This window comes from Trichomonas vaginalis, chromosome VI (assembly GCF_026262505.1).
Source record: "Trichomonas vaginalis G3 chromosome VI, whole genome shotgun sequence".
In the NCBI taxonomy this organism is placed as follows: Eukaryota; Parabasalia; order Trichomonadida; family Trichomonadidae; genus Trichomonas; species Trichomonas vaginalis.
Genome location: NC_067208.1, coordinates 2,022,470 through 2,048,181, shown reverse-complemented (window position 1 = coordinate 2,048,181; position 25,712 = coordinate 2,022,470). Strand labels below are relative to the sequence as shown.

Genomic DNA, 25,712 nt, shown 5'->3' with positions numbered 1-25,712 from the left:
AGGACGCGATAGCCCTGACCTCACCCCGGGATAACTTGCATTTGTACTCATATCCCGATCAATAACATAATTTATATCAAGACACGCCTACCACTACATAATATAGCATTATATCAACACAATACTAATATATAATGTTAAAAATCTCGTAAACGAAAAAGAGGATTTGACGCAGTCAAATTCTCTCTCTCAAAAAGTGGACTTTACATGGCAAATTTCAAATGCATGTAAGGTCCACTTTGATCAGTTTCAGGATGGAATTGGAGGCCATGAGGTACTGACATTGCATCAGTATCTCATAGCCTCCAATCCCTTCAAAAAATGGGAGAAACTTTGGTCGAATAATTTAACATTCGGCCAAAGTTTCTCCCATAATTAATGAGAATGAAAGGGTAAGAGGCATATAGGGTCACTATATACCTCTTACCCTTTCATTTTCATTTGGAGGTCAACAAACCCGGAGTTAATTGCAAACAATTAACTCCAAATTTGTTTATGTTAAGGAAGGAATTGGAGGGTAAGAGGTACATAGTATGAATATGTACCTCTTACCCTGCAATTCCTTCTAGAAAGTTCCAAAACTTTGGGTTAATTGCAAACCATTAACCCAAAGTTTGTACACTTTCAAGTGGAGATGGAAGGCTTTGGGGTATATATTAATACAATATACCTCAAAGCCTTCCATCTCCACTACAAATGGGAGAAACTTTGTCCGAATAGTTTAACATTCGGACAAAGTTTCTCCCATCTTTCAATGTAATTGCTACCTGTGAGGTACTGACTTGAAGTCAGTGCTTCACAGGTAGCAATATCCAAAAATTTAAAAACATTTTATCAGTTCGTTAGAGAACTAGAGCCTCCTAGGTACTGAACCAGAATCAGTGCCTAGGGAACTCTAGTGATCTATATAAATCTGAGAAACTTTGAGGAAATTGTTCGACATTTCCTCAAAGTTTCTCAGCAATTTAGCGAGGAATGTTCGTTATCGTGTAGATATTTATAATATATACATGATAACAAACATTCCCCGCTAAAAGATGTAAAATCTTATAAGAAATAATTGCAAAAGAATAACAAATTGCAACAAATTTTATATGAAACTGAACCTTATGAGGTAGTGATTCAAGATCACCGCCTCATAAGATTCAGTTTCAATCTCAAGTATCTCAAAAGTAAGACTCTATTTTTTGCCATGTAAAATGTCACTTTTTACATCAAACCGTTTTTATCGTTTTCGTTTACAACATCTATACCTAATGTCCTAATATTCATCCATATACATGTTGGGTCTATCTCCATCAGAAGGGTCCATGCTGAAGTGTGGGTATTCAATTTCCACCCAGCGGTTCAGCACGCCTCGTCATTCTCCAGATGATCTCATCGAGTTTATTCACAAGCCAGATCGTATGATTTTCTATTACGCCCCATTCGAAGCAAATGTTTTTCACATCAAATACAAACTTATCACATTGATTCCACTTATAAGCTCTTGCGCTCTCGCATACCATTTTATGCCGTCACTGGCAAATTCGCGGAATCAATTGTTTTTCCGTTTTTGTATTTTTTCGTTTGGCCCGACACAAGTGAAAATATACAAGTTTGTCTCACAGCATATTTTGGCTCCATCAATCGCGAACCATCTTATTTTTCAATGGACTGCGCACCTCAAATCACAAATGCTGTTGAAACAGCCATCCCCTTATGCCAGATCATTTGGTGTGGCGTTCATGTGTTGCGCGCTGTCATGAGAATGGCTGAAAAGTTTCAAGATCGTTCCAACTTCGAAACTTTCTATAACTTAATGAAGTTATTGGTCTTTGGTTCTGAAGAGGAAGAAATTGATCCTGATGAAGTTTACAACAATTTAGAAGAAATTTTAAATGAGGAACCTGCTGCCCGTGAATACTTTGACCGACAGTGGCGCCATCATCTTGACAGGTGGATGCTTCGCTATAGAAATGAAGGAGATGGAACAAACAACATCTCGGAATCACATTTCAAGGTTTTGAAGCACCAGTACTTCCCAGAAAGGCGAAATCTTCGACTCGATGAACTTGTCATCGAGTTATATTCCAGTGTTGTTCCTTCATTCCTGATTAAGTTGCAAATTAAAGGTCTGGATTCAGAGAGAAGTGTTAAAGTTATCAAAAAAGTCACAAGAGATTTCGAAGAAATGACACAATTTAAAAAAGTCGAATGCATCAGTATGCTTGAAGCTGTTCAGAAAGGTCTGAAAAATGATACACTTGATCCCAACATTGTTTACTCAACATTAAAAATATTATTGCAAAGAAAACATTTGATTTAATAAACATTTGATTTATTATAATTAATTTTTTATTACAGTATAGTTAAAAATGCTATAAATAAATTATTATATTTTATTAAAATGTGACTTTTAATAGTAAGTGAATAAAATAAATCAGGAATTGGAAAAGAAATAAGGTTAATTTATCTCATACCGAAATGGCTCACCAAAAAGGTGACATTTTTGGCGCCAATAATTTGATTTTTCTGATTCTTTCTATTTAGATATATTTATTTAATATTCATATTCCTTTATATTGCCTTGTAATAAACAGAAATTCATCAAAAGTGACAGCTCTCAATTTTTTGACATTTGTAAATTCTAAATTGAATGAGAAAAATGAAATAATACTAAGCATAATACAATATTCTAGATTTAATTATAATTAGGAAAAAGTTAGTTTTGAGAGTACTTTTCATAGGCATATAGAATGAAATCTTCTGAAAAAGAATATCACATAAACTCATATTATTTTCTAATATATAACTATTTTATATAAAAATCAAATTCAATGATCTTAAAAGCGAAGGATAAACCTCAAAATTTACGAATATAATGAGTGGGAATATTTCATATGGTTTTATGATAGATAAGCATTATATTCCCACTCATTATATTCGTAAATTTTGAGGTTTATCCTTCGCTTTTAAGATCATTGAATTTGATTTTTATATAAAATAGTTATATATTAGAAAATAATATGAGTTTATGTGATATTATTTTTCAGAAGATTTTGTGTTCTTCTTCAAAATTTTATTTTTTTATTAAAAAGAATCTTTACAAAATATACATTTACTTAAATTAATATTTAAAAACGTGCTCTATCAAAAGTTCCAAAAATTCAATATTTTAGCTTTTCTGAGGTGTCACTTTTGATGAATTTCTGTTTACAACAGCCTCATATTATTTCCCATTTTTAATCATATTATACAAATCTTTAATAATTTTTAATGTTTTGAGCTTCAAAATCTTGTTCTAACTATTTTCATTCATATATCCTAGAAAAAATTAAAAAGTTTTTTAGAAATAAAAATGTTTCTATGTAAAGTATTGAAAATATTCTAGATGAGAAGACATTCTCCAGAAGAGATTGATATTGATTGGCTTTGTGAAGCCATCACAAAATCAAATAATGGAGTTAAGTTAACTGATATTTGCGCGAAAGCTAAAATAAATCATGAAGGCAGAGTTATATATAATCATACTATCTTAAAGTATTCCTAGAAATTTCCAAAATTAACCGAAATATAACTGTACAGAATTACTATTTTCGAGATAAAATTCATATGGAAATACTAATTCATAACGCTTTATGTTATATAAAATTTAATTTATAAAAATTTCAAAATAAATCAAATTTAACACAATGAATATAACTGCAATCGAGGTTTTTGACGATTGATTCTTACGAGAAGTTTTCCAAACTTTGAGTTAATGTCTTGACATTAACTCAAAGTTTGGAAGTCTAATAAGGGGAATTGTAGGCTTTGAGGTACTGATTATATATCAGTGCCTCATAGCCTGCAATTCCCATTAGAAATCGGAGAAACTTTGTCCACATAACTTATGATGCGGACAAAGTTTCTCCCATTTCTACTTAGAATGAAAGGGCAAGAGGTATATAGGTACACTATATATCTCTTGCCCTTTCCTTCTTACCTAAAGACTTCCAATCTTATTTTTTTCCAATTTTTCCCCTAAATTTAAATCTTATATAATATAAATAAAATGCATAATATCAATCACAAAAATTAATGTTTATTTTTTTAATTAAAATTGCCGCGCAATTTAAGGTTTTCTGTCACTTTTTTTGTTAGCCATTTCGGTACGAAACAGAAATAAGGTTAATTAAAAATAATGAAAATTACAAGTTTAAGGTTAGTGAAAAGTGACAATGGGCGAGTTTGTCCCCCACTCGATAAATTATGGGGTACTTTCAAAAAAATAAATTTCAAAAGTGAAATGACAGACATCATCTATAAAAATAACCTATATATGGCGATCATCTAAATGAGCTGTAGATTTAATCAATCCATAAATTTTATAAAATCTTTTGATTCTGAAAATTTTACGTTTTCAATCAAATAATAAATATGGGCATCTTATATTAAGTGAATATGATAGTAAAGATTTATAAGTTTTTCGAAAATATTTTTATGATAAAATTCGGTGATACGAAAAAGGTTTGAGTTTATGAGTAGTAGAGAAAAATACTGGTGATTATGGATTACATGAAGAGGTGGTTAATTACCATAAATGTTGATTGGATAAAAATTGTTGTTCAACAAAAAATTCAACGAAAATACAGACCAAATCTTGAAATAGTTAATGAAAAATAAGCATAAAAGGGACGTTAGAATAGAGATTTTAATTTGAGGAATTTGATTTTAGATAACTCTTGAAAAGCCGATATTTATTCAATTGAGAGTGTGTTTTCAAAATTTTGTTAGAATCGATAAAAAGGGAAAAATAGGATGTTTTATTACTAGAAAATATATTATAAGAATGATTAAATTTTATTTAAATTTTATCTATTATGAAGTTATTTGTATTTCATTCATTATGCTAGAATCAACAAGAAATGAGAATTTTCTTCGGGAAGCCTCTCAAAATCATAAAGACTTTTTATATAAAATATAAAGTACACGATTCATTTTCAAAGAATTTCAAAGTATTCAATTATCGTGCTCTTTAATTTTGAAAATCTAACGTAATGTTCATCAATATATGATTATTATTTCTTGTTCTCTATCAAAACTCGAAGAGGGTACTCTAAAATTGAGAGCATTGTTTTTACGTCGCGATTCAATTTTTATAATGGGTGTCCAAGGAATCTTTCAATTTAATTGTATAAAAATGTGTTCTTACATAATTATGATCAATTATGGTAATTCGCCTTATTTAATTTTATAATAATTTGACATATTTGAAAGCAGCTGTCATATCTTTCAGAAATTTTCAGATAAATTTTATATTATTGATATTGAATGGCCCAACAAAAAAAATTATTTTTATTATAGATGGGTCGCAAAACTGAGTCACCACTTATGGATATCGCAATGCAGATGGTCACTGATGCAAATCAGGCACTCACTGAGGAGGAACTTAGAGCAGTTAAAGATACATTAAAGAAGTACATCCAGAACGAGATTAGCCTCGAATATGCTTCCGACATCATGAGCCCTATACTCGTTAACCTCGATCCACTCCACCGCGTTGACAACATCCTTCACGTTGTCGAGACACCTCTTGACGAGTACTCACTTGAAGAGGAGAAGCTTGCCGGCCGCCGTCGCTCACACAGCTGGAGCATTGCAGAAGACAATCGCCTCATCTATGCCATCCACCACGGTGGCTTTGGCGACTGGTCACGCGTTGCTTCTTTTGTTGGCAACGGCCGCACACGCAGCCAATGCAGCCAGCGCTGGCACAGAACACTCGATCCACGCATCAACAAGCAGAACTGGACTACATCAGACGACAACAAACTTCTTGAAGCGGTTTCTAAGTTCGGTGTCAACACGTGGACTAAAGTTGCTAAATTTGTTGGCTCACGCACCGATGTCCAATGCCGCTACCGCTACATGCTTATCAAGAAACACGGTAAAACTCTTGGTAGAATGCGTTCGTTCAAGTCAAGTTCCGATAAGCGTTCATCACGTAACACTCGTTCTAAGGCTTCAAAGATTGAAGCCTCAAGTGATGAATTCTCAAACTATACAAGCGACAGTGAGAGTGATTTTGTTATAGACGATAACACAAACGAAAAGTCTAGTCCAGCTACTATTGAACCTACAGAACAGATCTCATACAAGGATGCTATTCAATCCTCATTTAACCCATTCATGTCTCAGATGCAGATTCAATCTGTTCCTAAAGTTATTCAAAAGACGACTGAACCAGATATTAACACAGTAATTGAAACAGCTTTCAGCTCAGAAGTTATGGCTAACATATGGAAATCTTTGTTCGATGCTCCATCAGACTTCGACTTTGGTATGAACGTCGAAGTTATGTAATTTTGCAATGTATTTAATAAAGCGCGCTATCTTATTGTAATTTTTATGCTTTTTCACTCATCTCTTAAATGTCATTGAACAATTCATCTCCAAAAAATCGAATCGACTTGGCATTTCATATTATTATGCACTATACTATAGGAATTACAAGCAGTCTGTGTTCGATCAAATTTTATTCATAACAGTCATCTCTCAGAAAAAATAATTAAAATCTGTCATACGATCATGGCAATGAGTAAAAAATGCTCCCCAACAGCCAGGGAAGCTGTATTACTAAATGTTAAATTCATCATTAATAATTTGAATGCCGGACCAACATTCCTTTCAATTTTTACATCAATTTTTTTTTCAAATTAAATACGATGCACTCTTATTACATAAACAGATAAATATAATATTTGCTCTTTTGTTATTCCATTGGATTTGGATATATGTATAATCTGGAGAAATGATATTCGCTAAGGTATTCGTTCGATAAAAGATTTTCAAATCTCTGGCTAAGCTTTAAATTTGATAATCTCGTATGTTTTTGTATTTACAAGCTTGTCCCGTTAATGAATACTATAATGATAAGCATTAATATTGTGATTTTCATCATTTCAAACTCGAAATTTAAAGATTATTTAGTTATAACGATTTGAACATATTATAATGATCTAATAAGTTAGTATTTAATTGACAATTTGGAATTATCTTGATTATCAAAATCATGAAAAATAAAACATCATAATTTTTGCTACATCTTTACGAAAATCTATATTCCGATAAATATAGATTCTAAATCAATGATTAAACAATATTATTTCATTTTTTTGCGGTAAAAAATTGACACCAATCAGCAACAAAAAATCAGATAAATTTTAAGAAGAACACTTTAACATCATTTCTTGATTTTGTTTTCAGATTTCAATTCTCCAAAACGATGTGAATTTTCATTTCACTTTGGGATGTCTGCTCTAGATAACTACGTCCACGAACTCGAACAATACGATGGCAAGATCTGCACATATGGTGGCGACTGGCTTCGTACATGGGATATGAACGATGAGACAATTAAGTCAACATTAAACGCATCTTGGGCTCTTGAAGAGCTTATCAAGAACAATGTTTCTTGCAAGATCTTCCAATCAGGCCTTGGTGCTTCCATCTTCCGTGATAACTCAACACGTACAAGATTCTCCTTCGCTTCTGCAACATCTATGCTTGGCCTTTCAGCTGCTGACTTAGATGAAGGCAAGTCACAGATCTCTCATGGTGAAACAGTCCGCGAGACAGCTACAATGATTTCCTTCTTCACCGAAGCTATTGGCATCCGTGATGACCTTTACCTTGGCGCTGGCCACAAGTATATGCTCGAAGTTGGCTAATCCATCACAGAATCCGCTGAAAAGAAGGTTCTTTTCAAGCGCCCATGCATTATCAACCTTCAATGCGATGAAGATCACCCAACACAGGCTATGGCTGACCTTTCCCACCTCGTTAAGGTCTTCGGATCCCTTGAAGCTCTCCGTGGCAAGAAGATTGTCATGTCCTGGGCTTATTCTCCATCCTACGGCAAACCACTCTCTGTTCCACAAGGTTTCATCGCCCTTCTTTCTCGCTTTGGCACAAACCTCGTCCTTGCTCACCCAGAAGGCTACGATCTCATTCCAGAAATCATCGAAATTACAAAGCAGAACGCAGCTAAGGCTGGTGGCTCATTCGAGATCACACACGACATGAGAAAGGCCTTCGTCGATGCTGATGTCGTTTATCCAAAGTCTTGGGCTCCAATGTGGATTTCCGAGAAGAGAACAGCTCAACTCAAGAAGAAGGACTATGATGGTCTTAAGGCAACAGAGAAGGAGTGCCTCGAACTCAACAAGAAGTACATCGACTGGCAATGCGATGACGAGATGATGGCCACAACAAAGAATGGAAAGGCTCTCTACATGCACTGCCTTCCAGCTGATATCTCAGGACTCTCCTGCGAACGTGGTGAAATTACAAACGAATGCTTCCAGAAGAATCGCCTTGATACTTACTTCGAAGCTTCCCACAAGCCATTCATCATTGCTTCCATGATCATGCACTGCAAGTGCAAGTCTGTTGCTGCTGCCATCAAGGGCATCATCGCTCGCAATGAGAAGAATCAGGAATTTCAAATGACTGATTACTTATATAGTAAACACTTTAAGATAATATTAATAATATCAATGTAATTTATGATGTATCTGAAAACTTTGAAATTTGAATTTTTGTAGAATTGCGGATTTATGCGTGGTCATGAACTCTCACTGTAATATGTCTTTCAGTAGTAGTATAAAAGCATATTTACGTAGTTAAATGATCCGATTAATTAATATGACATGTTGGCGCAAGAGTAAGATACATTACAGCCTTGAATAAGATTACGGAACTTAAAATGTTATTAATTATCCGTATCTAAGTATTTTTATGCTAGAAGATCATGTGAAATCTAGCCTTATCGATAATGATATGAAATTTAATTTAGTTGGCCATTGCATTAAAAACATTAAGATTAATAGACTGTACACATAGAAAAAATTGTGTATATCTTTGGAAAACTCAGCATTATATAAAAAATAAAATGTGATGATTTCATTTGACATTGGTTTACATGTATAATTGTTGATAACGTTCAACTATAATGTATTCTTATATAAAAAGATGTCTTTGGTATAGAATCATCTATTTTTCAAGACAACAAAGGCAAATTTCAACCTTCTTTTTAATTTTTGATGATTTTGTAGCTATATTAATGTAATCTAGCATTTGAGACTTTTTCTATTTGGTTCTCATCTATATGGAAATGAAAACTCTACCATTATAAGATTCTGAAATAAATAATGAGCAATATTGTCTCAGGATAATCTATTTTTTATAACATTATGTAACATAATTAATGTTATAATTGAAAATTGCAAATCCCTAACTTTTTAATAGAGTGATATATATTTATAACTTATGGAAGGATAACATGCGAACTATGCTTCAGTATAATCTATATATCACTATCCTTATGTTGTTCTTCCTCTATGATTCATTTTTGAAAAACAACAAATAAAAATTTGATCCCTGATCATAATAAAGGCATTATTCTTGGAAAACATTTATATGTTGGTATAGTAGAATGTTGTTATACAATAAAAGTATTCCATCGTAACCAAACTCAAATCTGACCAATAAAAAAATTCCGGTAGACCATTCAAGATAAAAACCGTCGTTTAGCCAAAATTGCGATGGAATTTATGTAAAGTATTGAAATGCAATTAAGTTCATTTTTAATAAATATGGAGCAAGTTAACGAAAATCCTTTAATGAATGACCCAGAGTAGCTTGAGTCAGTCGATAGAGAACGTGATAGCTCAACATCATGGATCAAATACGCTTTCATTGGTTGTGGAGCTGTATTATTCTTAGTTATCACAGCTATGCTTATTTCATTCGCTGTTAATGGTAGATTTGGTGCTGCCAACCAATATGATCCACTCCCTAATTGCAATATTCATCCTCAAATGTCATGCGCTGGTTCTAGTGGAGATATTGATCCCAAATGGTTTGGAAATCTCTGGAATACACCAAAGCGTGGAAAAGAAAACTGGAAACCAGGTTTCCAAGATATGTCTGATCTTACCGGATACGCACAGCTCAAATACGCATCAGGAAGACAATCCTGCACAGTTAACATCATCACAAAGACTTCCAAAGACTTAGACCTTACTTTCTACTTCGATGGCGTTGCCCAGAAGACGAATTCAAAGACATTTGATTCATCTTTCAACAAATTGCTCAAAGTCAAGGTTGTCGCTGCTACAGGTGAATCTCTCATCCTCGATGATATTGACTTCGTCCGGAACGTCGCTCCTCTCGGACAAAGGTCAAATGACCAAAGATACAGAAATGGTCAGAAAGGAGCCATCATTGAGTTGTTTGGTTGGCCGGATGCCGATATCGAGCAAGAATGTAAGTTCATTGCTGATGCTGGATACTTAGGCGTCAAAGTCTTCCCACATCAAGAACAAGTCATGTCTTCTCAAACATTCGAGAAAGAATTGAACCCATGGTACTTCATGTACCAGCCAGTTTCTTACAGGCTTCAAGGAAGAATGGGAACAAGAGATCAATTGAGAAATATGATCAATACATGCAGAAGATACGGTGTAAGAGTATACGCAGATGCTGTTGTTAACCACATGACAGGTAACGGCAACGATTTGTCAAACCACAGAAATCCAAGTGCCGGATGCACGAAATGGGGCAACAAGACATCATCAGCTTACGAACTTGGCTCTCCTTATTACACGCCAGCATATACATACGAAACAAATCCAAATACAGGACGTGGAACAAACGTATTAGAATTCCCAGCAGTTCCTTACGGTCCAGAAGATTTCCATTGCGATAAAGCACTTGGTTCATGGTCAGATCCAAACATCCTCAACACTGGTTGGCTTTCCGGCTTATCCGACTTAGATACATCAAAGGATTACGTCAGACAGAGAATTGCTGACTTCATGATCGATCTTATTTCAATTGGCTTCAGTGGTTACAGAATTGATGCCGCTAAGCATATCCATCCTAAAGATCTTGCCGCAATTTTCGGAAAAGTCAAGCAAGGACTCGGTGGTTCACTTCCTGATGACTTCATCTCATGGCTTGAAGTTCTTACAGGTGGTGAAGCTTATCTTTTAGTCCAAGGTGATGGAGATTACTCATTCACTGGCGGATTGACTAAATTCCTCAAGCAAAATGGATTGAATGATGATGAAATCCTTAAAATTAAGATCTGGTGGTGCGGATATCCAACAGAACCAGGAAATGATAACGGATCAATCGATCCACATCGTAAAGTCATCCAAAACGATGACCACGATCAACAAAACGATGGTTCATCATCAAGAGATATGCATGATGCTGGTTGTGTCCTTGTTAAAGGTTGTGATCCGGCCAAACATCGTGAATACGAAAAGAGACTCTTCAAGAATCCAGCAGGTTTCGAATCTAACAACAAGGATGCAGCACCAATCAGATTAGTTCTCTCTTCTTACTACTGGGGTGACAATAATGTCCATTCTATACCAGATGGAGAATCTGATTGTAAGAAATGCACTCTTTCCTGCGAGAGCTGCCACACAAGAGAATACATCAAGGCTTACAACCCATCGGCTACTTCATATCCAGGTGGAAAGGGATATACTTACGTTCACAGAGATTCTGAAATCATCCAAGAAATGAATAACTGGATGAACCTTTAAAACTATGTATTGTTATTTTTTATGATTAAACAATATTATGTAATCCTATCTTATTTCAAATTCATTTTCTAAAAAAAAACAATGAGAGGTTATCGATTTTGTAATTTAATCGTTATCGTCTTTTTCTAAACGTGCATTTTTACATTAAAAGCAATGCAACTCCAAAATTAATTGGTATTTAGACTTTAATTAGGTGCAGACAAACGAAATGCAGTCCAAATATTTTGGTGATATATGAATTACATAAATTTAGGGAAATTGAAATTATATCTTTTTAAATTTTTAGGAAAACAGATTTATAGAATTGTTTAAGTCATCAAAATAATGCAGACTTAGGTCAAATTTTCCAAATTTAATCATTTGCAAGACTTTCAAGCGACTTCAAAATGTCGAAATATAAGTCCAAAAATAAAATTACGATTACAGTCTATCCTCAATTATTATCACGCTAATTATTGAGTGACCCATGCGTTCGTATGTATGTAATACCTTTTAAAAAGGAGATGAGAGAGATAAACTACATTTACAATTTAAATCTGATGTATTTACTTGTTACATTTACAAATGTAAATGTTTCTCGTAATGTTTACATTTTGTAAGTATAACGAATAAAAATGACACACTTTTTTTACAAAGTCAAATTATGCGATACAACTTTACTTGTTACATTTACAAATGTAAATGTTTCTCGTAATGTTTACATTTTGTAAGTATAACGAATAAAAATGACACACTTTTTTTACAAAGTCAAATTATGCGATACAACTTTACTTGTTACATTTACAAATGTAAATGTTTCTCGTAATGTTTACATTTTGTAAGTATAACGAATAAAAATGACGCACTTTTTTTACAAAGTCAAATTATTGTTCGATTTTTGCAGCTTGTAAACGATTAATTGTATAAAGCAATTGATATTAGCACGACATAACTGAATAATTCTAATATTGAAATCAAAAGCCCAAAATATCATGATATTTTAATTTCATAACAAATCTAGGAGACTATTTGATGAAAACATATCCGATGTGGTTTTTGTTGTATTATCTAACTTGTTATTGACTTCTTAGCTTTCGAAATTTTTTTCGATAATGAGAAAACGAATGAAAAATCAACATTTGGTCTATTTAAAATTTGATTTGTTTACATTTTTTTTACTTTTTGAATTTCAATTTATATTTTCCTCAAGAAATACTTTCGATTTTAAGAAACTAAATCATATAATCTACTAAGAAAATATATTAAATCCTATAATACTCAAAGTTTTGTGATAAATCCGATCTTTTTTATTTTACTTTTATTATGTTTTTGCAAACTTAAGGTCATCACTAGGTAAAACATAATACTCTTTGAAGTTAAGTATTTTCACAAAGAGAGGACCAACAATATCAAAAGATTGAATAAAGATTTGTATTATTTTATTTATTTTTAAGAACATGTTTAAGAACCCTCATTATCTCCACGAATATTGCATATTTTTCTATTCTAAGACCACCAAAATTACGTTTTAATATAGAAAATAACATATTTATGTGATGCTAAAGTCGAAGTCCTTAAAAATTAGTGTTAAACATCCATTTATTACAAAATTGAAGAAATATGTGTAAAATATAACACATAATTTAGTTATTTGACTCAATTATTAGTTATGCAATATCAGTTGTGTTTATATCTGCGTTATATCACGAGATGCATTGAATTGTCATAATTAGATCACCGTAAATCTTATCAATTTTTGATACACTTCCGGTGAAAAATTTAGCCTTGACAATTGGATGAAATATATTGTAAAAAAATAAATTTTTGATTTTGAAGTTTATCATTTCGAATAATGAAATATAAACAATACAAATTTTCTGTCGTTTCGAGATTCATAAATGATCGGAATCTTCCAGCTCCGACTGAAATAGAACTTTCGGAAGCTAATTTTCAAGACGAATCTTCTTTATTAAGATTTATTTTGGATATCCCTAAGGATTTAAGCTTTTCCATTGACTCATATTCAATGAATCTTTTGATACATTTCATTATCGAGCAATCTACACAAAATGAAACAATATTAAAATTCACAATTCAAAATATCACTTCTTCGAATATCTTTCAAATAGATTTGATACTACTGGAAAATTTATTCGAATATTTATCGCATTATATTAACCAGATTTTTTTTATTTTTTCATTAAAATTAATTCATTTTAAGGGTGCACCCGTATGTACGTTTATTTGAGAGGAGGAGGATTACCCTCTCAATTTTGAGGGATTCGTTAGTTTATTTTCTCGATGAATATGCAATAAAATTTGATTTTTACCTTATCAATATACTTCATATAATATACACATGTTCATGTAAAAACTTTTTTCCAAAATCCTCAGTAGGGTTGTTAAAAATATCAAAAATTAGCGTTTTGAAGACACCATGGTGTCTTATAATTTTCCCTTCCTTATTGGCGTGTAGAAATAAATGTGCCAATAGATTGAAGAATAAGAATTGTTTTTCTCTTAATGAACTTTAATCCTTTTGATATAAGAATATTAAAAACATTAATATAATTTCGATTTCGGAAATTAAATTTCCAAATTTTTTGTCGATTTCGGAAATAACAGGATCCCGCATCCAACACGCAACAACAAAACACAAAACACACTTTTTGGTTCTTTCATCGTTTTAATCGTAATTTATGTAATACATGATTTGGATAAATTTTACAAAAATAGAACCTATATTATATTCTTTTCAAAGATTCTTGCAAATCATCAAAAATAATTGTATTTTAAAAAACAATCAAATTATCCTTTCATTATTTTAAACTTAAATTAGTTTTTATGATTGACTAAAGCAATCATATTTATTCATCATTAAATAAACAAAAAAATAATATTTGAGAGTTATTTCAAAAAAAAAACACATTGAATTTATTAATTTGTCTCAATTTCAGTATTATAAATTTTTATAATTTCAATATTTTGAAAAACACTTTTTAATATTTCAATATTTATGATATTTCAATGTTTTAAGTGGTCTCAAATTGAGCTTCTCAAATATAAGTTGGCCTATTCAAATAATAAAATTAAATAATATTTAAAATAATAAATAAAAGTGATTGAGGTCATAGCTAAACGGCTGTTTCAGTCATTAATTCTTAAAAATAAAAAGGGTAAAAACTAAATAAAATGGGTAAAATTCAATAGTGTCTGTGCTATCGTTCAATTTGAAGGTGTCTTTTGAAACCGCAAGACACATTGAATTTTTGAATAGTGTATTATGGTTTGACAGACACCAATGAAAAAAATAAAATGATATTTATTTTAAATATATAAGATCCTTATATAAAATATAAATATTTTATCGTTTTATTTTCTTGTTTTAGAAATGTTTTTTATTGAAAAATCAATAAAACTAACTCCAAAATAAAATTTTTGATTTAAAGACACTATGATGACACCAGGCAAATCTTCCAAGACACCTATCGTCCGGAATCTAACAACCCTAATCCTCAGGAATTAAGGGATTTTTGAATTTTAAGAATTTTTTTTCGAATTTTTTCGAAAAAAAAATATTTTCAGAACAGCCTTAACGGCTAAGATTTAGGAACAATGTTAAGTATCAAAAAGAAAGGAGGTCTGATATAGACAACATATATCGTTGAAGGTTGAAAAAATCTCTAATATTTGAGCCCAAAATTTCAAATTTTAATTTTTTGAAAAAAGAGGCCACCCGCATGTACGTTTATTTGAGAGGAGGAGGAGGATATTTTTGAAAGGGTGAAACATTATGAATATGTTAATTATATAATAATATGTATTATTATAAAAAAGAAAAAATAAAGCACGTTAAAATTTTTCTTTCTTGATTTTTTACAAAATCTACTTAGAATTATGCAAAATATGACTAAATAATTATAAATTTCAAGTTAAATTTTAATTTTGATAAATAATTTAAATTTCAAAATATCAAGTTCAGTTCGACTATGTATGTAGTAATTCCTCAATAAAGTGCCAAAACCCTATTAAAATAGATGAACATTTTCAACATTTTAATGTTTTTATTTAAAAATTTGATGGAATATGAGCTTCAAACAATTATTATGTAAATAAGAATAATTAAATATATGTATTTATTCGTATTACAACCGTAGTAAGTCGATTCTTCCTTTCTTCTACTGAGTTTTGAATTTGATTTCGAATTGTAAAGAGATTCAAAGGGAAAATACTAGCGGATAAAAACTACCTCCATGAAAGGGTCATAATGGAGTCAAGTTGTATTTTTTGATATTTTTTGCTTTTCGAGCCTAAATAGGTAGCCAAGATAATGCCTAAAAATAAGGTTCTAAATTCTGAAGTTTACATGATCCTCTCGTGTGCACCCTTAACTTTTTATGTTTTCTCCAATTTAATTTAAATTCGATTTTTTTCAATTGAAAATTAAATCTCATGATATATACTGGAGAGAATTACTAATTATTGGGTTGGATTCATGAGATTTCATTTTTTTTTTCAATTGAATATTGATTCATTCGCCAACGAACCACCAAGGACCATTATCACAACATCTCAATGATATTGATTACTCAAGCCAATAACGGAATGCTGTCCTATCAATGAAAAAAAATTCAACTTATCAAATTGAAAAAATATTATATCATAGTATACGCAAATGCAATAATTACATGATTATTATTTTGAATTCCTCTCAAAAATTGAGAAAATTTACCTAGCCATCTCAAAATTGAGATGAATGGTTAAAAATTTTTGTTCGATAGAAAATGAGGTTATATCGGCTATTAAATTTCGTAAATCACTTTATTTTATTGGATGATTCGCTCATTTATCAAGAGTACAAAACATCATTTCTCCCAGCAAGAAGACAAGAAGCTTAGAAACCTTGTGGCTGAGTATGGAATTCATGATTGGATAAGTATCTCTAAAAACATGCCTGGTAGAAATCAAAGACAATGTAAAGATCGTTGGATGAAATTCTTATCACCTGACATTAATAGAAAACCATTTACAAAAGAAGAAGATGATTTAATTATAGCAGAATATAATAAAATTGGCCCACAATGGGTAAGAATTACTGCATTACTTCCTGGTAGATCAGATGCAAGTGTGAAAGCTAGATATAAATTACTTACAAGAACAAGAACTCCAAGAAAGAAAAAGATTTGCAGAGAAATGCATAAGGAATTAAAATTAGAACCTAGAGCTAATTTTTCAAGTCCTGAAGAAACATTTCCTGCTTTAAATGTAGACCTACCAATGGTTGATGAAATTTTTGATGATTTATTTGGTACTTTTGAAATATTTTAATTTTTATGTATATATATTAAAGATTCATGTACGCTTACGATCAATATAATTTTTAAATTTACTTGATTAAATTCAAATTCAAAACAATGTAAAAATTCGAAAATAGATTAATATTGCATAGATATATTATTTGCAAGAAAACTCCTTTCACTTATCATAAAGTTTAGTTATGATTAAAATATCAATTCATTATTTTAAAAGAGAATAAAACTAAACTTATCATGAGAAGGTTATATTCATAATGACATTCATATTGCCAAAAATTGTTAGCTAATAGTGTAATTTTCCAAAATTAGTCGAAAATTTTGTTGCTGGTGAGCCTGAGAATCCCAAAAACATTTCTTTTTGAAACCAAAAATTATTGGTTGATAAGGACCTTAAATCATATCAACTAATTTTTTGATTGAAAATATTTTCTTTGACTTTTTTTGAAGGAATAGATATTTCAATTTTCTCATAGGTCAGGTGAGTGGGGCTTCCAGGCGCGTTGCGCCCTCTAGCCCCGAAGATGTTTAGTATAAATGAAGTTTTTATTCGGAAAATTGTTAGTCTTCTGGTGTGAATTCGGAGGACTCTTCTTGGATAGAGTCTTGTATTTCCTCCTCCTCTTCTTCCTCCTCCATTGCTTCTGGGAAGAAGCCTTCTTCTGGGTCGAAAACATTATATAATGTGTAATTGAATGACACATTATATCTTTCTTTGAGTTCGCTCCTGACAAAGAACTTAGTTCCAGGAATACAGAAGACTTCTGTGCGTTGGAAAAGCTGATGTCCTGGAACGAATTTGGCAATTAGAGACTTCTTTTTTCCGAATTGTTCAGGAGTTTTCATGACAACAGTAACAACATCTCCATCTGCGAGGTCTTGTTGTTGTTCGGAAAGGTAAAGAGCAATGATATGAATGGTTGCTGCGTTGAATTCGAGAAAGTCGAATTCAAATTGTGTTGTCGTATAACATTCAAACCATTTTGTACAGTTGTCTCCGAACTCGTCAATGTATTCATCTTCGTCATATCCGTAACTAAAGACTTGGAATTCGGCAATTCTCGTGTCGAATGACCGTTGGATGTAACGAGGAAGATTTTGACGAACTTGGTATAAAGTTCTCAACATTATAAGCTTAGTAAATGTTGGAAAATACTGAACTAAGACATCGCTAAGCTCAATTGGACTTGGAATTGTCTTAGTAAGTTCAATTGAACTAGTAATTGCTTTGTTCAGAACTTCACAGAACTGAGTATTGTATGTAGCGTCTGGTTGTGTGTTTTCTTCGGCGTCTTTGAGATATTTAGAGCAAATTTGTTGAAGAATTTCTCTTAATTCGCTGTTAGACTTTTTGGTGGTTATTCTAACCGCAGTGCCAGTTCTTGGAGGTTGTGGGGCTTTGGCTTTGGTTAGCGGTCGAGAATTGTTAATGTTTGAATTGTGGTTAACAGCGTTGGCTTCCATTAGATAAAAATGAACTGTTTTTTTCGGACCACTCATAGAAAAGTTTGAGATAAACCGTTTTCGTCAACGGAGACCCCCTCTATTTTTTTATTTTATTTAATAGTTACCGTTGGAAAAACGGTTTATCTCAAATATTGAATGAACTATAAACGTTTTTTGTTTCCTATATATACTTTTTTTGTCCAACGGTAAAACTTTTTACACAACGGTTTTTGAGAGTCGTCGCCGTTGACTTTTTTGTAGAGCACTCAAAATAGTATAACTTTGTCCGGACAAGTAAGGGTCTATCGTCGCTACAGGAAAAGTTACAGGCGTTCCAAGGAAGTATACTTTGAGAAGCCTTTTTCCCATTATAGAATGAGATAGGACGGTTATTTTACAAAACTGACAACACTTTGACCGAGTAGTTTTTTGTGCTGAACAAAAAGTGTCATATAAACATCTGTCAAAAACCGCTTTTTAACTTCACTTAAAATGCCACGTAAGCTACGTAAGAATATACGTAAGAGGAAGGGAGCATTGAAACATCCAATAGTAAAACTGACACTACAACAACAGTTGCAACAACAAATGATGAATGACCCCACTATGTTGCAACAAATGTCAAGCAACCCTATGCTTTTAAACCGAGTTATTGGTGCACAGAGTGGAGGTTTAAGAGCGGCACTTTTAGCGAAAATGGCAGGCTATGGTGGAGCTGCAGACGGAACAGCTTATAACCCTCAAAGTCAAATGAATTTGAGTTCACTCAAAAATCAAATAACAGATGTCAAAAAGTCAAACATAGACATACAGAAACAAATAAGTGAAAACGAAAAGAAACTAGAATATGACAGACAGACAAAGAAACTCAATGAGTTAAACGTAGAGAAAAAGAAGAAAGAAGAACAACTGAAAGAACTAAGTACAGAGGAATATGCGAAAAAAGTGTCAGAAAAAGCAGCAGAAGTAGCAAAAATGGAACAAGATGTTATAAATTTGAAAAACCATACTACTCAATATAAAGTACTGAAAGATGAAGAGATAAAACAAAAAGCCATGAAGACATATATGGATAGCGATGAGTATAAAAAAGAAGTTGAAGCAAATGTAAAGGCAGAAAAACTTTTACAGTTGCAAAACCAAACCGTACAGTATGAAAACTTAGCACAAGAAAGTAAAAATAACGACGCAGCCATGCAAAAGGCAATGAAAAGCGCAGAATATATAAAAGCTAATAATGACTGGTTAGATGCCCAAGCCAACGCTAAAGCAGCCCAACTTATAGGGTCAATAAGGACAAAAATACAAGCGGATGAAGACAGTTCAAATGAAGCTTTAATGAATGCTGACTTTAAGAATGCCTTCGAAGCTCTTCATAGTAAGGTGAAACTAGTGAACGACTTCTCATCTGGAAAGAAACTGAAGTCTGAAGGTTTCGACAAAGAGTTAAGAGAAGTAGCACAAAATATGACGAAAATAACAGATGCAGCAACGAGACAGGCAGTTCAAAGTGCCTATGACTCCGTTAGAGCAACTGTTGTGGAAAGTCAAGAAAAAGAGTTACAACAGACCAAAACAGACCTAGTAAATGCTTTCTTAAGAACGAAAAGTCAGGTAGGACATTATGCTGCAGATGGAACATATGTGCCAGCTGGTGGAACTTATATACCACCAAACCCTCCAAGAGAAGCACCTGCACCAGGACTACCTAAAACATTTACATCGTCACATGGACACAGACACAGGCATGCACCAAAACCAACACAACAACCAACAGTTCAAAATCCAGCACCACAACAACAACCAACAGTTCAAAATCCAACACAACAACCAACAGTTCAAAATCCAGCACAACAACAACAACCAACACAACAACCAACAGTTCAAAATCCAGCACAACAACAACCAAAACCAACAGTTCAAAACCCTGCACAGCAACAACCACAAACAGAGCAAGGACATAAAAGAAGTAGAGAACAAGGAAACCAAGATTTCTTAAAAATGCTTAAAGAAGACTATGGTTACCCAGCTACTCTTGACTTTAGTGACAGATATAAAGAAGCTATTAGAAAGTTCAAGGAAGGAAATACTGACCCGAACCTATTTAGCTTTATGGTTCAGCATCAAATCGGATATAATCTCAAACCTGGAAAATACAAGCTCGCTAAGGGATATGATTTAATAGCATATCATCCAAATGACATGAATGAATTTACTCCGAGATATTTGATGTCAGAGCTAAATGATAATTCAACTCTCTTCATGAAACGCGTAAAAAATAGAGACGGAACGAAAGAAGAAAGGTTTATGAGTCCGGATGACTTAGATAGGGAACTTGTTAAAAACGGTCTCGGAATATATGAAATGCCAGCAGATGAGGTACAAGAAACTCCACAGGAAGAAGTTCAGATACAACCAGACATGGAAGAAATAGTTCAGCAACAACAGCTAGAAGAGCCTGAAGGAAACGAACAAATCCCTCCTTTGGAAACTAACTTCACAGAACTAGATGAAGACTTGGAACAGCCGAAAAATCTTGACCCTCAACAAGAGTATGAGGTGAATATGGAACCTTTCCAAGAGTCTAAGAAAAATTCGGCTGACATAGTAGAAGAATATCGAAAAATGTTCACCGACATACAAAAGACTCCAACATCAGATGAAAATATTCAGCATAGAATGGAAGTACTGAAAGAAAATGTACGCAAATACAATAATCCTTTTTACTTACGACCATATAACGTTCAATCTTTGGCTGAACTCGGTGAAAATAAAAGGTTAAATTTCAACAAAACATATAGAAATGAAACATTGTTTAAAGTTCATTCAGAACCTAACCAATATGGAAACAAACCTACTTTTGTTTCTGCAGACTATGGAACTACAATGAGATGGGGTCATAAAGCTAATCCGGATAGGTGGTTCATAAACTTACAACCTCAATTCCAAGAAGTTGTAGACGCAATAGAAGTGAATGGTGAACCAGATATAACGGGTATTTTCAGCGCGGCTTTAATGCCATTGAAAGATATGAAAGATGCAGATATTTTGGACCAGTATGAAATGAACATGGCTGAGGGAAATATAACACCTGACGTTCTAGAACATTTATCTCAAAGAACTACACAGAACCATAGAGATGGTATATTTGGTGAAGAGTTTAGAAAGAAAGTTAGGGAGAGAGAAGGAAGAGAACTTATTGTACATGACCTTGCAAACGAAAGTTTGCAAAATGTCATAAAAACTTACTTTGCAGACAATGAACTGAGAAGGGATGAATATTTAAGAAAACTCAAATGGACAGTACCAAATGAAATGTTAGTATTGAAAAACATGTTCCATGACAAAATAAAACCAACTACAGAAATAAATGACGCAAGCCTGAAACGTTGGGTAAAAGCTTTCCCATTCACAAAAGATATTATTGGTTACATGGAAAGAAAACCAGAATGGCTACAAAAACATATATTTGGAAACGAGCTTATTCCATATGGACAAGCTCTGTTTGAAGAGCTTGAACCGGAAACTCAGGAAAGAGTCATGCAAACAATAAGCGAAGACTCAAATACAAACTATGACAAAATCTTTCTAGGATATAGGTTACCTGAGATGGGCGACCAGAGCCCAAAGGCAAAAAGGACATGGGAAATTTACAACATACTAGGTGAACATGAGGCAAAGATGCTACAACTTGAAGCAGAGGGCAGGTTACCAAAAGCGACACCAAAGAAGAAGAGAAGAGTAGAACAAAGTGAAAGTAGTGAAGAAGTAACTTCATCTAGTGAAAGTAGTGGCAATGAAGGAAAAAGAAGAGTTAAAAACTCAGTCAGGAAGAAAGTAAAGCTTGGTCCGAGTGGGTTCTATTATGACATATAAATCCAACTATTCTATATTTTTACCCATATGAAATGTACGCCGCTCAGAATATAACGCCAACAGTTTTGGATGCCATGAACGGAAATGTTTCCGAATGGTATAACGAATGCGACAATGCCATTAGAAGGTCAGAAATAGTTCCTGGAACTTACGAATATACAACTGCTGTTTCTTATAGAAACGTAGGTGAGTTTGGAGAAGGTTCTTCAACAACAGTAGATATTGCTTGCGACAGGTTTCATATTATTTCTATTGACAACTCATTCTTATACGTGGAACAAGACATTGAAATAAAACCTTCTGCCAAGTTGTCTGACAAGAAAGGTTGCAATGGAATTTTCTATGTCGGATACCAATATGCTCCAGAAGTTTTCATGGGATATAAGATATATTCTAACTCTGACTTAGTTCAAACAGTAACATGGGCAAACTATGAATGGTTCGCTTTGAGAAACTCAGTACAACCACAAGCTAGAGAACAAACAGACCAGTATGCAACTATTGAGAAAATAAGAAGACTTGACCCTAACGTTCCAGGAGTTTATGTTAACCTTTCTGGACAAACTGCAGCAGCAGTAACCAAAGTAAAACTGAAACTTAGAGTTCCTTTGTCATCTTTCCTCATCTTCAGGTTTTTAAGATACTTACCAAACTGGGCAGGAAAAATTTCTATTGAACTTACTCCAAGCAAAAATAACTTAGTCATTGCACCAACACAAGACCCATTCACTATTACAGACGTAAAGGGAACAAATCAAACGTCATTCGCCGAATTTTGCAAAGACAAAGTTGACTTAGACTTTGGTTTCTCAAACTTCAACAATGAAGTAAACTATTATTTCAATGCTGCTGGAACTGCTTGGGACCCAGTTAAGTTTACATGCGAACAGTTTGAATGCAAGAGAATAGAAAGCAGACTTGCAGTCTATATGTTGGACCCAGATATTTCAAATGCTTTAGCTGCCAAATATATTGCAGTTCCACTTATGTTCCCTATACACCAAATATCTGTCAAAGACTTTGCAGGTGAAGTTGGAAACCAAAATCCATGAGCCGCAGGTGCAAGAACAGATATTGCTTTAACAACTGCAATGAAACATGCAGATACTATGTTTGTACTGTTCAGACGAACTATAAATGACTATTCTTGTTTCTACAACCCTGGTATTAAATATCATATAAACATAGATGGCAAATATTATCCAAGAGAAGAATATTCTACAGTTGAGGATATGAGGTCATACAACTTGACATTAGATGCTATGAACTTTAACAACAACTTCACAACAACCATTAACCCTGAAATGCAAAATTCTATTATGCCATATGTGAAAGTATGGACTCATACAGGAGGTCAAAAAACTCAATATACAAATGGAGACCGTTCAAACTTTTGGCTTGGCATTCCATTTGCTGACTCAGAAGACTTTATGGGTGGTATTTCAACTGTTGGTACTGTACAAATACAATATACTGGTGACAGAGACGGTCCAGATGAATTGAGAGCAAAGAAGTTTACAAAACCAATAGCACTTTTCACGGAAGATGCTCTTTTGAAGATTCGTTCGATGAAACCTGCTGGGGCTCCTCAGATTGGCATAACGACAGCTTCCATCGAGCAGATTTTGGCAGCAGGTCAGTAAGTTGTTCTTGAACTGACTTCTCTCCGTCAAATATTGACAGTACGCCAGTTTTGACATAATATTGTATTATAAACTTTCCTTTAGTAATATCTGTAAGTTTTGAAGTTATATTTTTGTCTGCTTCAAGAACTTTCACCATTTCAGTTATACCAACTTTCTTTGCTTTATGAAAATATTTTGGTTCAGCAAATATTGCTATTCTATAACATTTTCCATTGTTTGTGTAAAGAACTATTCTGTCAATGTATTTGTATTGTTTGTGAGTATAAACTTTGTTCTGCTTCAATTCAATAAGATATCCGAATACGTCCATCTTTTTATTCTAAGTAAAATGTCATTTCCGAAAAATAGAAGCGTAAGTGTTTCAAAAGGTTTAATGGCGGTGGCAGATGTGAAGTTAAATTCACCAACTCAAACAAACAGTCAAAGTGTTGTTGTCAATGTCAAAGACAGAGATGTTGAAGTGGGGAAACCATACGAAGACGAAGATGGTATAACAATTGTTCCTGTAAAAGAACCAACATATCCTGAAGTTAACAGAGACTTAAGTTCTGTTGCAGATATTCGAAACGACTACCAACAACTGAAAGACAAACTTCAAACTCAGGAGAAGATTTGTCAAGCTTTAAGTATAATGTTAAACTTGGTCGAACACAACCCTGTAAAAGTGAACTCATATGTCATTGCACCTCATGAAGTTTTGAAAGAACTATTGAAACTTTTGACAGAGGCAGACGATATAAACATCAAAGAAATAGAACCCGACATTAGTTGCTGTGGTGTTTCATATAATGTCATTGACAAGATATACGTTATGAAAGGAGGTGAAACGTTGAACTTAAAATATAGTTTCCCAGACGTTATAAAAATATTTGACGACCACAACATTTCATTAAAATTTATTTGCTAAGTAAATGGCAGAAGACATAATGGTTTATACTATTACGACTAAAAACCCTGAGTCATATAATTCTATAACAACAAACTTACAAAGTCCTCAAGGACGATATTGTAAACTAACCTTAAACACAATGACGACTAAAGCCTGTTTTGCTCTTTTGACACCAGAAGACTTTATTGTTGTGAATGGTAAAAAATACTCCTTTGAAGATACTTACTCAGATATACCACCAACAGGCTTTGTTGACTTATTCAATACTTTAAATACGGGTGTAACATGTGCTGCAACTAGAGCAGGTTTCATTATGTTTGGATGTCCGACTGAGTTTACTATAAACGATATGAGCTATAATACAAAACTTATTTCTGGTTTTTACTACCAACAGTTTCCTATAACAGGAAAAGGTGTCATACAAGGAATGTCTATTCCATTGACATTAAGCACACCAATCTTATATATTGTTTCAAACTTAGGTTCAAAGTGTTATTCGAATGTCGACAGAAACTATTATGACCAAAAGATACTTATGCGTATAAACAATACTTTCTCTGCTGGTTTGCCTATTGTTCATTCGAATGCAGAATTTTCAACCTTAGTGAACTCAAACACTTTGGCAAGTATAACGTTGACATTAGTTGACGCAAACTTTGTTCCTGTAAAACTTTTATGTCCTATGTATTTGTCAATGACGGCAGAAAGTTTCGAATTGGAAGATGCAACTGGTGAAAGTATTGTATTACAAGAACAACTTCAACAACAAATAGCTCAAGAACAACAAATGCAACAAATGGAACAACAAAGTCAAGAATAAAAAAATATTATTTTTTATTTTTATAAAAATGTACAGAATAGATGTTTCAGATTTTTATGACTTCCAGGCATTCAGAAATATGTGTCCATTTAGAGACTATAACAAATCAGTCGAGAATTTGAAACGTTTAGTCATTTATGTCGACTCTGCCCCAGAATG

At 33.0% G+C, this 25,712-nt stretch overlaps 13 protein-coding genes across 13 annotated transcripts, besides 9 other annotated features; 12 read left to right on the top strand and 1 right to left on the bottom strand.

Annotated features, from left to right (window-relative positions):
* Positions 1-144: 144 nt before the first annotated feature.
* Positions 145-1,247: a mobile genetic element.
* Positions 1,248-1,359: 112 nt separating this feature from the next.
* Positions 1,360-2,452: a mobile genetic element.
* TVAGG3_0790360 (MULE transposase domain-containing protein) lies at positions 1,652-2,308 on the top strand (the record flags this gene model as incomplete). Its single annotated transcript, XM_001288525.2, has 1 exon — positions 1,652-2,308. The coding sequence occupies one exon, from the start codon at positions 1,652-1,654 to the stop codon at positions 2,306-2,308; it is 657 nt and encodes a 218-aa protein (XP_001288526.2).
* Positions 2,453-2,572: 120 nt separating the features above from the next.
* Positions 2,573-2,609: a mobile genetic element.
* Positions 2,610-3,165: 556 nt separating this feature from the next.
* Positions 3,166-3,203: a mobile genetic element.
* Positions 3,204-3,756: 553 nt separating this feature from the next.
* Positions 3,757-3,963: a mobile genetic element.
* A 179-nt stretch (positions 3,964-4,142) lies between these two features.
* Positions 4,143-4,225: a mobile genetic element.
* A 1,103-nt stretch (positions 4,226-5,328) lies between these two features.
* Positions 5,329-6,364, top strand: TVAGG3_0790300 (RNA polymerase II transcription regulator recruiting protein; the record flags this gene model as incomplete). Its single annotated transcript, XM_001298738.2, has 1 exon — positions 5,329-6,327. The coding sequence occupies one exon, from the start codon at positions 5,329-5,331 to the stop codon at positions 6,325-6,327; it is 999 nt and encodes a 332-aa protein (XP_001298739.1).
* Positions 6,365-7,274: 910 nt separating this feature from the next.
* On the top strand, positions 7,275-7,694 carry TVAGG3_0790290 (ornithine carbamoyltransferase protein; the record flags this gene model as incomplete). Its single annotated transcript, XM_001298739.1, has 1 exon — positions 7,275-7,694. One exon carries the CDS (start codon positions 7,275-7,277, stop codon positions 7,692-7,694), a length of 420 nt encoding a protein of 139 aa, XP_001298740.1.
* Positions 7,695-7,784: 90 nt separating this feature from the next.
* Positions 7,785-8,528, top strand: TVAGG3_0790280 (aspartate/ornithine carbamoyltransferase, Asp/Orn binding domain-containing protein; the record flags this gene model as incomplete). The annotated part of the gene is made up of 1 exon (XM_001298740.1): positions 7,785-8,528. One exon carries the CDS (start codon positions 7,785-7,787, stop codon positions 8,526-8,528), a length of 744 nt encoding a protein of 247 aa, XP_001298741.1.
* A 1,233-nt stretch (positions 8,529-9,761) lies between these two features.
* Positions 9,762-11,585, top strand: TVAGG3_0790270 (alpha-amylase family; the record flags this gene model as incomplete). The annotated part of the gene is made up of 1 exon (XM_001298741.2): positions 9,762-11,585. The coding sequence occupies one exon, from the start codon at positions 9,762-9,764 to the stop codon at positions 11,583-11,585; it is 1,824 nt and encodes a 607-aa protein (XP_001298742.1).
* An 88-nt stretch (positions 11,586-11,673) lies between these two features.
* Positions 11,674-11,851: a mobile genetic element.
* Positions 11,852-15,074: 3,223 nt separating this feature from the next.
* Positions 15,075-15,951: a mobile genetic element.
* A 409-nt stretch (positions 15,952-16,360) lies between these two features.
* Positions 16,361-17,199, top strand: TVAGG3_0790240 (RNA polymerase II transcription regulator recruiting protein; the record flags this gene model as incomplete). The annotated part of the gene is made up of 1 exon (XM_001295630.2): positions 16,398-16,892. One exon carries the CDS (start codon positions 16,398-16,400, stop codon positions 16,890-16,892), a length of 495 nt encoding a protein of 164 aa, XP_001295631.1.
* Positions 17,200-17,437: 238 nt separating this feature from the next.
* TVAGG3_0790230 (uncharacterized protein) lies at positions 17,438-18,340 on the bottom strand (the record flags this gene model as incomplete). Its single annotated transcript, XM_001295629.2, has 1 exon — positions 17,438-18,340. The coding sequence occupies one exon, from the start codon at positions 18,338-18,340 to the stop codon at positions 17,438-17,440; it is 903 nt and encodes a 300-aa protein (XP_001295630.2).
* A 573-nt stretch (positions 18,341-18,913) lies between these two features.
* Positions 18,914-19,705, top strand: TVAGG3_0790220 (protein of unknown function, DUF4106 family; the record flags this gene model as incomplete). Its single annotated transcript, XM_051246856.1, has 1 exon — positions 18,914-19,705. A coding segment is annotated over one exon (792 nt), but the record flags the coding sequence as incomplete, so codon positions are not given.
* Positions 19,706-20,051: 346 nt separating this feature from the next.
* Positions 20,052-20,321, top strand: TVAGG3_0790210 (uncharacterized protein; the record flags this gene model as incomplete). The annotated part of the gene is made up of 1 exon (XM_051246855.1): positions 20,052-20,321. One exon carries the CDS (start codon positions 20,052-20,054, stop codon positions 20,319-20,321), a length of 270 nt encoding a protein of 89 aa, XP_051082330.1.
* An 830-nt stretch (positions 20,322-21,151) lies between these two features.
* Positions 21,152-25,712: part of a mobile genetic element that runs on past the window's edge.
* On the top strand, positions 21,353-22,198 carry TVAGG3_0790200 (protein of unknown function, DUF4106 family; the record flags this gene model as incomplete). Its single annotated transcript, XM_051246854.1, has 1 exon — positions 21,353-22,198. The coding sequence occupies one exon, from the start codon at positions 21,353-21,355 to the stop codon at positions 22,196-22,198; it is 846 nt and encodes a 281-aa protein (XP_051082329.1).
* On the top strand, positions 22,231-23,087 carry TVAGG3_0790190 (protein of unknown function, DUF4106 family; the record flags this gene model as incomplete). Its single annotated transcript, XM_051246853.1, has 1 exon — positions 22,231-23,087. A coding segment is annotated over one exon (857 nt), but the record flags the coding sequence as incomplete, so codon positions are not given.
* On the top strand, positions 24,218-24,751 carry TVAGG3_0790180 (protein of unknown function, DUF4106 family; the record flags this gene model as incomplete). Its single annotated transcript, XM_051246852.1, has 1 exon — positions 24,218-24,751. The coding sequence occupies one exon, from the start codon at positions 24,218-24,220 to the stop codon at positions 24,749-24,751; it is 534 nt and encodes a 177-aa protein (XP_051082327.1).
* On the top strand, positions 25,161-25,553 carry TVAGG3_0790170 (uncharacterized protein; the record flags this gene model as incomplete). Its single annotated transcript, XM_051246851.1, has 1 exon — positions 25,161-25,553. The coding sequence occupies one exon, from the start codon at positions 25,161-25,163 to the stop codon at positions 25,551-25,553; it is 393 nt and encodes a 130-aa protein (XP_051082326.1).